General features: G+C 27.4%; 3 protein-coding genes across 3 annotated transcripts in view; 2 read left to right on the top strand and 1 right to left on the bottom strand.

Moving 5' to 3' along the window:
* Hsc70-3 (heat shock protein 70 cognate 3) overlaps positions 1-2,745 on the top strand; it is a 4,284-nt gene extending 1,539 nt beyond the window's left edge. Inside the window, exons 3-6 of the mRNA XM_017909617.1 lie at positions 87-507; positions 591-956; positions 1,074-1,477; positions 1,567-2,745. Coding sequence (XP_017765106.1) covers positions 87-507; positions 591-956; positions 1,074-1,477; positions 1,567-2,221 — 1,846 coding nt within the window. The 3' untranslated portion in view covers positions 2,222-2,745. The remainder of the gene's footprint in view (positions 1-86; positions 508-590; positions 957-1,073; positions 1,478-1,566) is intronic.
* Positions 2,746-6,583: 3,838 nt separating this feature from the next.
* Positions 6,584-9,338, bottom strand: LOC108554236 (60 kDa SS-A/Ro ribonucleoprotein). The gene is made up of 8 exons (XM_017909442.1): positions 9,288-9,338; positions 8,514-8,724; positions 8,066-8,432; positions 7,770-7,981; positions 7,492-7,697; positions 7,294-7,414; positions 6,823-7,226; positions 6,584-6,747 (listed from the first exon to the last, which is right to left on the bottom strand). The coding sequence occupies exons 2-8, from the start codon at positions 8,706-8,708 to the stop codon at positions 6,615-6,617; spliced, it is 1,638 nt and encodes a 545-aa protein (XP_017764931.1). The 5' UTR covers positions 8,709-8,724; positions 9,288-9,338; the 3' UTR covers positions 6,584-6,614.
* Positions 9,339-10,128: 790 nt separating this feature from the next.
* On the top strand, positions 10,129-11,870 carry LOC108554246 (26S proteasome non-ATPase regulatory subunit 5). Its single transcript, XM_017909453.1, has 2 exons — positions 10,129-10,310; positions 10,538-11,870. The coding sequence occupies exons 1-2, from the start codon at positions 10,129-10,131 to the stop codon at positions 11,868-11,870; spliced, it is 1,515 nt and encodes a 504-aa protein (XP_017764942.1).
* Positions 11,871-12,072: the final 202 nt, after the last annotated feature.

Genomic DNA, 12,072 nt, shown 5'->3' with positions numbered 1-12,072 from the left:
TAATATAACTAATATTTGTACATTACATTAAATTATATATTTTTATATTTTTAATAAAGAAATATTTCTTAAAACAATTATTTCAGTGTTGGAGTTTATAAAAATGGAAGAACAGAAATTATAGCCAATGATCAAGGAAATAGAATTACACCTTCCTATGTGGCATTTACTGTTGATGGTGAACGTTTAATTGGAGATGCTGCAAAGAATCAGTTGACTACAAATCCTGAGAATACAGTTTTTGATGCTAAACGATTAATTGGTAGAGAATGGTCAGATCCCACTGTGCAACGTGATATCAAGTTCTTCCCATTTAATGTAATTGAAAAAAATAATAAACCACATATAAAAGTGGTCATCAATGGTGAAGAGAAAGTATTTGCACCTGAAGAAATTTCTGCTATGGTGCTTGGTAAAATGAAGGAAACAGCAGAAGCATACTTGGGTAAAAAAGTTACTCATGCTGTTGTCACTGTACCTGCCTATTTCAATGATGCACAAAGACAAGTAAATATAAAATATGTACTTTAAAACACAAATAAGATTCCACTTTGAAAATATTTGCTAAGTAACCGATGATTCTTATTTAGGCTACTAAAGATGCAGGCACTATTTCTGGACTTGTTGTCATGAGAATTATTAATGAACCTACTGCTGCTGCAATTGCTTATGGTTTAGATAAAAAGGATGGAGAAAAAAATGTGTTAGTTTTTGATCTGGGTGGTGGTACTTTTGATGTCAGTTTGCTTACAATTGATAATGGGGTGTTTGAAGTGGTAGCAACAAATGGTGATACTCATTTGGGTGGTGAAGATTTTGATCAACGTGTGATGGATCATTTTACAAAACTATACAAGAAGAAGAAAGGCAAGGATATTCGTAAGGATAATAGAGCTTTACAAAAATTACGTCGCGAAGTTGAGAAAGCTAAAAGGGCACTCAGTGTTAGCCATCAAGTATGTTTCACCATTCTTTTCATATTTGCTTTATGTCAAAATAACTTAGTAATAATATATATATTTTATAAATATGTATAATATATGTATAATTTATGTATCTTTATTTCATTATAGGTAAGAATTGAAATTGAATCATTCTTTGAAGGTGAAGATTTTTCTGAAACTTTGACACGTGCCAAATTTGAAGAGTTGAACATGGATCTTTTCCGTAGTACCTTGAAACCTGTACAGAAAGTTTTAGATGATTCTGATATGAATAAGAAAGATGTAGATGAAATCGTACTTGTTGGAGGTTCTACTAGAATTCCTAAAGTTCAACAATTAGTTAAGGAATTTTTTGGTGGTAAAGAATTATCGCGAGGTATTAATCCTGATGAAGCTGTCGCGTATGGTGCTGCTGTACAAGCAGGTGTCCTTTCTGGGGAACAAGATACAGATGCTATTGTACTTTTGGATGTCAATCCACTTACTATGGGCATTGAAACTGTTGGAGGTGTAATGACTAAACTTATTCCAAGGTAAAAAAAATGCGTTTTTCTTGTTTTGCTAATTACTTACAATGATATTATTTATGGAAGTAAATAAATGCACGTGCATTTGTTCGTAGGAATACTGTGATTCCAACCAAGAAGTCACAAATTTTCTCTACTGCGTCAGATAACCAACATACAGTAACCATTCAAGTATATGAAGGTGAACGTCCTATGACAAAAGACAATCATCTTCTTGGAAAATTTGATCTTACTGGCATTCCACCAGCACCGCGAGGAATACCACAAATTGAAGTTACCTTCGAAATTGATGCGAATGGTATTCTTCAAGTATCTGCTGAGGATAAAGGAACCGGAAATCGGGAAAAAATTGTTATTACCAATGATCAGAATCGCCTTACTCCTGATGATATAGAAAGGATGATAAAAGATGCAGAGAAATTTGCGGATGACGATAAGAAATTAAAAGAACGAGTAGAAGCACGTAACGAACTCGAATCATATGCATATTCTTTGAAAAATCAACTGGCAGATAAGGAGAAACTTGGTTCAAAAGTTAGCGATTCCGATAAAACCAAGATGGAAGAAGCTATTGAAGAAAAAATTAAATGGTTAGAAGAAAATGCAGATACTGATCCAGAAGAATATATGAAACAAAAGAAAGAGCTTACAGATATCGTTCAGCCCATTATTGCTAAATTATATCAGGGTGCAGGTGGTGGAGTCCCACAAACTGGTGGAGATGATGAAGATCTAAAAGACGAACTTTAACTACAAAACGATCAGTACTTATATTCGTCCTAATTTAGACTGAATTAACAGTCTCATGCAAATGTGCAGAGATTAATAGGTCGTTGATACGTCGAATATAAAAGACTGATCGACGAACGTCTGTTATTCATTAAGTTTCGCCAGAAGTAAACAATACACGGCTGTGGAGATTACTCTGTGTATTATTCTGTAGTGTATTTGTCATAAGTCATCTTGATCTTCTTGATAAAAAAAAACATCTAATGGAAGAAATTTTATTACTGAAAGTAGCTTCACTAGTTTTCAAATAAGACTCTGCGCGTTAATTTATTTTAATTAATTATTTTATATGTTTCGTTACATATAATCGAATAAGTAGTTGCGTTACTTTACAAACTTTGTAATGTGTGTGCGAATTAGAGTGAATGTGCATGTATGATTTGCATATATTACTGCCCGTAGAAAAACTATATCGTACTGTGTACAATATAGTTATTCTGTGTGAATGGTTGTCATATGTATCAGTATCACGAAAATAAACATTTTTTCAGTAAATCGTAGTAGAAATTTTCCTTTTAATTATAATGTACTAGGTGTTTGAAAATTAAAAATATATCCTAGAAATGGATTTGGAATAAACTTTATTCAAAGATATGATTTAATTTTATAACAAAAATACTTAAAAACTCATAGACAGATTAATTTTCTATGGATTTAAATGCTTACTGTGTCTATTTTATCGAAATACAATATTAACAGATGTAATAATAATTAACATACTCTTTTGTATAATTTCCTAATATTTTTGCTTAATGAAGCAATTCGGTCATTAAATACCTTTTTCGCACCCTACAGATTATTTAGGTACAAAAATAACGTTGAAATCCCGTAACAATTTTCTATAGTAGAATCTTGCGGTAAATTTCCTATAGCCCATTTTTTACAGCATAGATTTTAGTTTTATAATTTAGAAAAGTAACTATATTAAATACAGGATTAAAAAGTAGTAATACTATTCTCGATTAACAAACGCAATCACACAAAATAAGAGATGTCATATCTCTCGCATATAATTGATTAGTGTAAAAACATAGTATTGTACATTAGCGATTTTATTTCTTCTATTTACCGATATATATATATATATATCGAAATCAATACCTATGTATGAATGAAATAGATATTATTATCGAAATGAGTAATAAATAACTGACAATTATACATATTAAAAAATATTGAGTGACTGTCTACCTTACAAGTTTAGAGTACTTTTCCTCCTTTATAAAAAAAAAGTATGATTGAAAAGTAGACATTCTGTATAACTCACGAATTAAATATTCAATTTTTGTAAGCATGATTAGTGCAATTCTATTATGAATCCATTAATATATTTGAAATATAAACAAGATATTTTGTTTTTTTTCTTTTTTGTATAATTTGTATAATTATCAAATTTGAGTTCTTTAACATTCCTTCAAAAAGGTTTATAAGTTGTAAATATTGAGCATTTTTTTGCGGATTATTGAAAATTTAAAAATGCACTAAAAATGCAGTACAGTTTTTTTTCTTGAATCTCATAATACTAAGGAACATGTCATTACACTTTATGTGTATTTGGAGACTCTGATAATTAATATTTATCAATTATGTGTAAAATATTTATATGAATACGCATTCATAAAATAAATATTTGTGCTTCCTGGTAAAAATTAAATGTTTTAAATCAAAACACCAATTTTTTATAAGGAAGCTACGTAACTCTTCCGTTTAAATAAGAAATATGTAACGCAATCAGTATAATATTGTGTATACTTGATTTATCTTGATTGACATTATATTATTTATTATAAAATCAAAGCTTTTTTTATTTTCTTTTTTTATTTTATAGTAAATATCTTTTTTTTCTTTTTAATTAGCATAAACACATCTAAGTGTTCATAAAGCGCAAGTATACTCTGCTTCAGGTAGCATTCGCTATTCTTGCCCTGTGATACTTTCCACTTCTGTTTTTTTCTTTTTTTTTTCTTTTTAACATTTCGGATGTATTCTTACAGTAGACAATGAATATGTCTAGTTTACACAATACGATCGAAAAGAAATCTTTTTCATAATTTCATTAAAAGCGTTAAAAAAGATTGAAATATTTTTTTCTTATAATTATTACTGTAAATTGCAGTACCATTACTATGTTAATTAAAGATCAGAAATTAAAGATAAAAATAATACAAAAATGACAGTCATAATATGTAATTTAAGATCATTTTTAAATTTATTCATTTCTCTTCGATAGTTAGATAAAAACACGCGTAATAAACTATGTTGCAAAATATCAATGAATACAATAAGCTGCATATATACATGTAGCGTACGTTCTATTATTCTTAACGAGAAAATTGTAAAAAGATGCGCGATTACTAAAATATTTTTCTATTTTTATATTGATTTTATGAAAAAAATGCGCTTTTTTCTCTTTACAAGATGATACAATTTAATTGTATATTAGGTATAATCTTTTCAAGTGTAATATAGAACTTTAAGCATGCCATTTGAAAAAAATTTATCTAAAAATATTATCTTTAATAACTAATAATTTATAAAATTTTCTATAAAGTGTCACATATCTATGGTTAAAAATAACATGATGAATTTTTTTTTTAAATTTGACTTTCTATAATAATTATTTTTTATATTATGAAACATGATTTTGTTCAAATTCTTTTTTTCTTTGTACAAGAAACTAAAATGTTGCTATAGTTCACATATTTATATGTATTAAAATTAATAATGTATAATTAATATCATGAATATTTAAGCACTTAATTTAAATGTTTGTCAAACCTGAGAATCCATCTATGTACTTTTTAGCAACATTTCTTAAGAAGAACTTACTTCTCACTTTCAAAACCAATGGACTATATAAAAGTAATTCAAGGATCGAAATAAAATCAAAGGTATCTCTAAATACCATATTTTTAAAATAAAAATTGATATGGTAATAAGTATAGATACTAATCAACACATGAAATAGATACATGGTGTGCCTCTGGATATAATTACTTACTTTTTCACCTAGTTTGAACAATAACAATGTATCTGTATCACAGTAATATATTAGTAGTGTATTTAGTATTTGTCGTATTTACTTTGGATATGGCAAATATGAAATATAACAGTAAAATTATACTAATATAAATCTATATTCTTTGGGGCTAAATGCATATCACAGTGAGAAATTTTTCAACATTTTATTCTTTTTTAAATTCTTATTGGAATTTCCAGAGGCACACCAGACTTATTAAAAATATTATAGAAAGTTTTACCGCCAACCAGTGGAAATAAACAGGCAATACTAAAGTAAAAGTATTTTTATCATTAGTTAAAAATGCACCTTATGTTATTTAAAACACTTATTTTGTATCTAATATACAGTCTTATTCTAATTTTTTTAGCTGCACAATTAACTTTATCAAATCAAAAGTGATAAATTAAACATGTACCTGTTTTTTAAATGACATAAGGTGGTCCATGTCCTCTGAAACATTTTCGTTTATATAACCAATTGATTGATCACAAATGTATCACATTCATTTACATATTTGTCAATTGTTGATTCATTTATGAATGTGTTATTCTTTGAGACGAATATTTACAAAATTTATTGGACCACTCTCTAAAAATAAATAAAGTTACTATCAAAGATTATACAGCTTATCTTAAACAGTAAAAACATGCAGCAGATATTTAATAATGTTGATGTGTTAGTATTAATATGAGATAATTATAGGGTTAAGTAATGAATAATAATTTAGTACCGCATCATTCATTTTCACGTTATATCAAATTCAAATAGATAAAAGAAAAACATAAATTTCTAAACTATATCTTGTACTAAACTGATCAATATTATACCTCCAACTACTGACACAGAGTTTAAGTGACTCTGCATGATACATTTCCTCATCTAATTGATATCTTTTCATTAACTCGTATAAGTTGTATTTGTTCCTACATAACAATTAATATAATATTTATTTTCTAAATATTTAATAGTAGTACCTTTTTTAGTCAGTAGTTAAAAGTAAATATGACGTCAGTATAGAAGAAAACCCTTCAAATTATATAATTTTTTTAATGATTTCAGACCTAATTTCAATTATTTTATAGATTTGATTGAATCAATAAATGATCTGACTACCATAAGTATCAGACTAATAACATTTACAGATTATTAGAAACTATTTTGTAAATCAGAGTTTAGTAATTTAAGTATTCTGAAGTGAATTTCTTAATTGACGATCTCGTGAAAATTATATTAGATTATCTGTTTATAAATAAAATTAATGTCATTTTAAAAGCGTAAGAATTGATTAACTAGTACTGCTTGCCAAAGAAGTAATTGCTGTGTATGTAGTAACTAAAACAGAGACTTTGCGAAAGCCTGTATAACTACAGGAACACTAGCATCAAAGCCATTAATTGTCAAAATACTTTTGTTGCTTTTCTGTTTACGATAAGTTGATGAAGAACACACAGCACAATTTATTAATCTGAAAGTAAGTAGATAATATTTAATGGATAGTAAATAATTTAAAAAAATATATATATAATTTAATGAAACTCACTTTGTATTTGTAAGTTGAAGTTTTGCTTTATATGCCTGAAGCGCTTCTTCAGATGTATCAAATTTTTCAAATATTTGGTCTACCACATTAATAAATACATCATATTTATTGTTCTCATGAGCAGCCCATGACATTGGTTTATTCAAGTTTACATGTCCAGTAGGCATTTGTTTTAATTCTCTCATAGCCTGACCAAAAGAAGTTTTTTCAAAGTTTACAATATGAATTCCACTATTCTTAAATGTAGCAATGGTGACATTCTTCTCACTATGAAGAAGTGCAAGTGCAATTATGCATCCTGCTTCTGCACCAGTCATATTACCGCTACGCCAAGTATGAGTTTCTACCATTGTTTTATTCATATTAATTGTTACCATGTAACGCAAACCAGTTGGTTGAATATGCTAAATAAAAAATGCTAGTATAGTAGATGTATGTAGATAAATACTTTATAACCATATTTATACTTACAAGAAATGATATATTCAACATTTTATAGAGAGCATCAATAATTTTAGAATTTGGTTTGGATGGTGTAGGTAATGGTTTGTCAAGCTGTTCTTTGATTTTCCTTTTTTCATATGTTAATGGTCTTAAAAAAATAGATATTGAATAATATTAATACTATATAGGAAAAATTACTAAAAACTACCCAATATTATTACTTACTTTCCAGAATTTTCATAGTCTCTTATTGTAACTAATACCAAAGCTGGATGAACCTTATCTTGGACAATATTATCTTCATTAGTAATTTTATCTATTATTTTGGAAACTGTTGGTGAAAATGGTTTCAATAATTTAAGATTATGTATTCTTTGCAAGTTGGTCAGAAGCATAATTAAATTCATTGATGGTATTAATGCATCCCAAACCTATAAATTATTCACAATTATAAACTATGTGTACTAAATTGAAGAATTTTTATTATCTTTTGGTATTTGTACCTCTTTAGATTTCAATAAGTGTCCAGGTACATGATCTAATGTTAATTTGTACATCTCTAAAAGACGTGCAGCTTGAACTTCATCTGTACAGTGTTTGAAGTCTTCTACATGTTCAATATATTCTAGAATTTCTGTAAGCATAGGATCTTCTGTACATGACTTTTTCATTCCTTTTAGACCATGTATTATATATTTAAGGACCATTTCTCCCCCTATTTAACAATATTCTATTTAATTAATAATAACTGCTTATATAATAAATAAATAATAGTAAGATATTTTAATAAAATAAATACCAGGATTATTGGGTATAGGATGAGATAATTTTATAATATCTTTATGCTTCCAACCATATCTGCCTTTGTATCTTGTAACACACTTTGCTAATTCCATTGGTGTTTTTGAGAAATACCAATTATTTACAGCTTTCCTTAAACCATGACCCCAACCATGTCTTGAACTACCATTTGCATCAAGTTCTCTTTGCTTACTTATTTGAGAAGCAAATTTGATAAATAAAATAAAATGTTGTGGTGATACACAAATTTTGTTCAATACTGCATATGCCGCATGCCTTAAGCTTTCACTTTTCATTTGTCTACAGCAAACAGCAGTAGCAAATATCAATGTTTCTGGATTTGGAATTAAATTACTTTCAAATGCCTATAAAAAATAAACTATTTTAAATTGTCAACATATACCATTTATGAATAATTAATTCTAATGTGTATAATAAGATTTTACCTTTACAATAATCTCAATCGGTAATAATTGTTTTTCTGCATTTTCAGCCAATTCTTCGATAGATGGAACATTTTTAGCCAAAAAATAATTATGAACAAACCAATTTCCAGGTTGATAATCAGGATATTCTTTTCCAACATAAAGAAATTGTGCCAATCGTACTATAGGATCATTTGAATCCAAATCCATTGCCATTTCTCAATACACAATACTATAAAATATAATACATAAATTTAAATGGAATGTAAAGCATGATTTTTATATTATTTTAACAAAACTTTGAAGCTTTTAATTAATAATTAATATGTCTTACATACTTAGTTACATAATAGTTATCTATTAACAAAATATAAAAAAAATATATGCACTAAGTGACTATTAATAATTTTATGTTTAAAAAAATTATATGTGATCAATTTTAAAATGACCACCAAATATGTTTGGAATGTTATTTAGAAGTACGTATATATAACTTTATTTAAATATATATGTCTCTAAGATTTCATACATGTACAATATAATCTCTTTTAAATTTAAATCAAGTACTCATAAACTTTTATAAGAAACTACTAAAAATTAAATTTTATTCATGTGCAATGAATAATGGAACATAGTAACAGGTATCATCGAATGACCTGATAAGGTAATATGAAAATATATATGTTATTATAGTACAGCATACTTGACTTTAACAAATTTTACCAATATGATATTTATATGATTGTAAAAAATTTACAAAATATTGAAATATCAATATGTACATTTAAATTGTACCTGGTGTTAATCGAAAGAGGAACAATTCGAAACACAACCATACGGGACGATGTTCTATGACGTACAAAAACGTACTGACGGAAGAAGTTATGCGGTCCGTGTATATCTTGGGTCAAGTATAAAATACGAAAGCTCATTGACCTTTAGAAAATTGTAGATATTTTAATAAAATAGAATTTTTTGTACAATAAAAAATGAGATTTTTTGCTTGAACAATTTCTTTGTCGATTGTGTTAATTTATTTTTATATTATTAAATATTTTTCAAATATTTTTTTTACTACAATTTCTATATTTGCACAAAACAATGATGAATATTCACTGTATGTACGCACAAATAATATTTATTTGGTTACTAGTTTTCGAAATTATAAATTTAAAATAGCGTAACATGAAAGTAAAATAAAAATAGTTTCATTTTCCATTTACCGATTTTGAATATTTGCATAATATTTTTTAATATTTTTTTAAACGCAGAATGATTTATTATTCTTCGTTTTAACATAATATATATTTTACAATTTGCTCTATATTATTTATTCGATACCAATTTTGTTAGTAAACATAAATATTCTTCAAAATGGAATAATAATTTTATCATGTACGCATAACATTATAATGATTTGAAGCAGTATATGGCGGTTTTTGAAGAATAACAAGTTTGAATGCTACCAAGAAATTGTCATTTCCTATAGGGTATTTCTAGTTAGACTTACTATTTAGTAAAATTTATTTTGTTATAAATAAAAAATAGTCATTGTTTTAAGTTGGTAGTTGGTTTGTTGGTATTTCAAAGGCTTGACTAGTAATACTTTCGAAAAAGTAATGTCAGTACGCCGGCCATGGCGGAGTGGTTGCAGTTGAAAATTGTTCGTTTTGGCGAACTAAGTAGCATAGAAGAAAGAAAGGATATTTTATCTGAAATAAAAATTAAATTGGGAAATTTAAACAATAGAGAAAGTGAACAAATCGCTCGTAATGTGGATTTTAGTCAATTGTTTAATCACTTAACCTCGATTGACAGGTATCATAACAATATTGATTTTCTGATATACAATCAATACAATCTTTAATAACGCTTAATATTTCTTTTTAATTTTTATATATTTGTTGATTGATGATTATAAATATGTTATAAATAACAATCTGCCTTTCTGCTATATAATGCATTATAATATTAATTAATGCAGTAGTAGAAGAACATTCAAAAATTAAATATTTGTAAAATATTTATTACTTTTTCTCTTACAGAGAATTTGTAGATCAAGTATGTGACATTTTGAAGGCATTGTTTGGCATTTTAGAACCCGAAGATGTATATGAAAGATATTCAACAGAAATATCTCAATTGATAATTCATCCAGCTGCTGTAGTTAGGTCACTTGTGTTACATGAAATTTTATGTATTGTTTCCGATCCTTCAAAAATACCTCTAATACTTAGAGATGTCAGTTTAATGGTGGCTATCATAAATAAAATTGGGGATGATAATTTAATGGTAGCTAAATGTGCAATGTGTATAATGAAAGAAATTGGTAAAAATTCAAATGGATTACAAATTTTATATACAGGTGAACCATTAAGAAGTTTTGCTAGATTATTAGCAAAGAATGATACTATTAGTTTTCGTATATATGAAGTTATTGTGGATATAGCAAAATCTTCAAAAGAAGGTTTAGAAGCATCTGCTCAATCAGGATTTTTAAATAGTTTATTTGATACTCTTGAAAGTGAAGATATATTACTACAAGTAAATGCATTAGAAATTTTAACCCAATTAGCATTAACGGAAGAGGGATTAAGTTACTTAGAGCAGCAAGAAGTTGTAAGAAAATTGGTTCAGAAAATAGCACAGGCCAATGAGAATCCATTGTCAAATTTATTGATACCTGGATTAATGAAATTTTTTGGAAATGTTGCTCGTTATTGGCCTAATGAAATATTTTCAAAATACCCAGTTGTGGTTTCTGCATTATTTGAAGTAATAGAAAGTGGAGATCAAACTATTCTTGGTGTTGCATTAGATACATTGGGACATGTTTCTATGCGAGTTGAAGGTAAATATGCTTTACAAGACTTAAGAGATGCCATGCCATGTGCATTAAAAAAAATTGCTGAAGTAATACAAGGAATGCCTACAGCATTAAGAATTCATGCACTTAATAATTTGGCTCTCATACTTGATGTACAAAAAGCAGAACAGGACAACAGAATCTTGTCTTTGACAAAATCATGGTTTGATTCAATGTGTGATGATCCATTGGGTATGATTGTAGCATTGTGTAGGCAACCATTTGCAGATATTAGGCAAGCAGGTTTAGAGGTAATGGCAGTTCTGGCATCTCAAGTATGGGGTCAAGAATACATATCTTCTTATCCAGGTCTTGTAGAATTTTTATTGGACAGGAATATTGAATCTTTTAAAGAATGTAAAGAAGCTAAATATGAAGTTATAAAGCAGTTAGTTGAAGCTGAACAAGACATATTTGATGCAAATATAATGCAAAGGTTCAGAGACTTTGTAAATCAAGGACCACATTATAATGAAATTGATACAGAAGTTGCAATAGAAGGAGGACTATGAGTTATGTTATTTTTATTTTTGTTACTGTATGTTAAGAGTGTTAAAAGTTATTAACATCTATTGGAATATTGTATAAGATGTCAAATAATTTTTTTAAGTGAAATTTTGACAAAAAATATGCTACTATTTATTTTCTATATGTTATATGTACAAATAAAATGCAATGGTACATAAACAAGGATCTATTCTTTTATGTAATGAG

This window comes from Eufriesea mexicana, unplaced genomic scaffold (assembly GCF_001483705.2).
Source record: "Eufriesea mexicana isolate 0111107269 unplaced genomic scaffold, ASM148370v2 scaffold58, whole genome shotgun sequence".
NCBI lineage: Eukaryota > Metazoa > Arthropoda > Insecta > Hymenoptera > Apidae > Eufriesea > Eufriesea mexicana.
Note: the sequence above shows the minus strand (reverse complement) of the source record. Positions and strands in the feature narration are given on the sequence as shown.

Excerpts from the sequence above, each read along its gene's own strand:
- LOC108554246 (XM_017909453.1), top strand. The coding sequence starts at position 10,129 with ATGGCGGAGTGGTTGCAGTTGAAAATTGTTCGTTTTGGCGAACTAAGT. Across the intron at positions 10,311-10,537 it reads CACTTAACCTCGATTGACAG|AGAATTTGTAGATCAAGTAT; the intron begins GTATCATAACAA and ends TTTCTCTTACAG.
- LOC108554236 (XM_017909442.1), bottom strand. The coding sequence starts at position 8,708 with ATGGCAATGGATTTGGATTCAAATGATCCTATAGTACGATTGGCACAA. Across the intron at positions 7,415-7,491 it reads GACTATGAAAATTCTGGAAA|ACCATTAACATATGAAAAAA; the intron begins GTAAGTAATAAT and ends TATTTTTTTAAG. Across the intron at positions 7,227-7,293 it reads TGTTGAATATATCATTTCTT|CATATTCAACCAACTGGTTT; the intron begins GTAAGTATAAAT and ends TTTTTTATTTAG.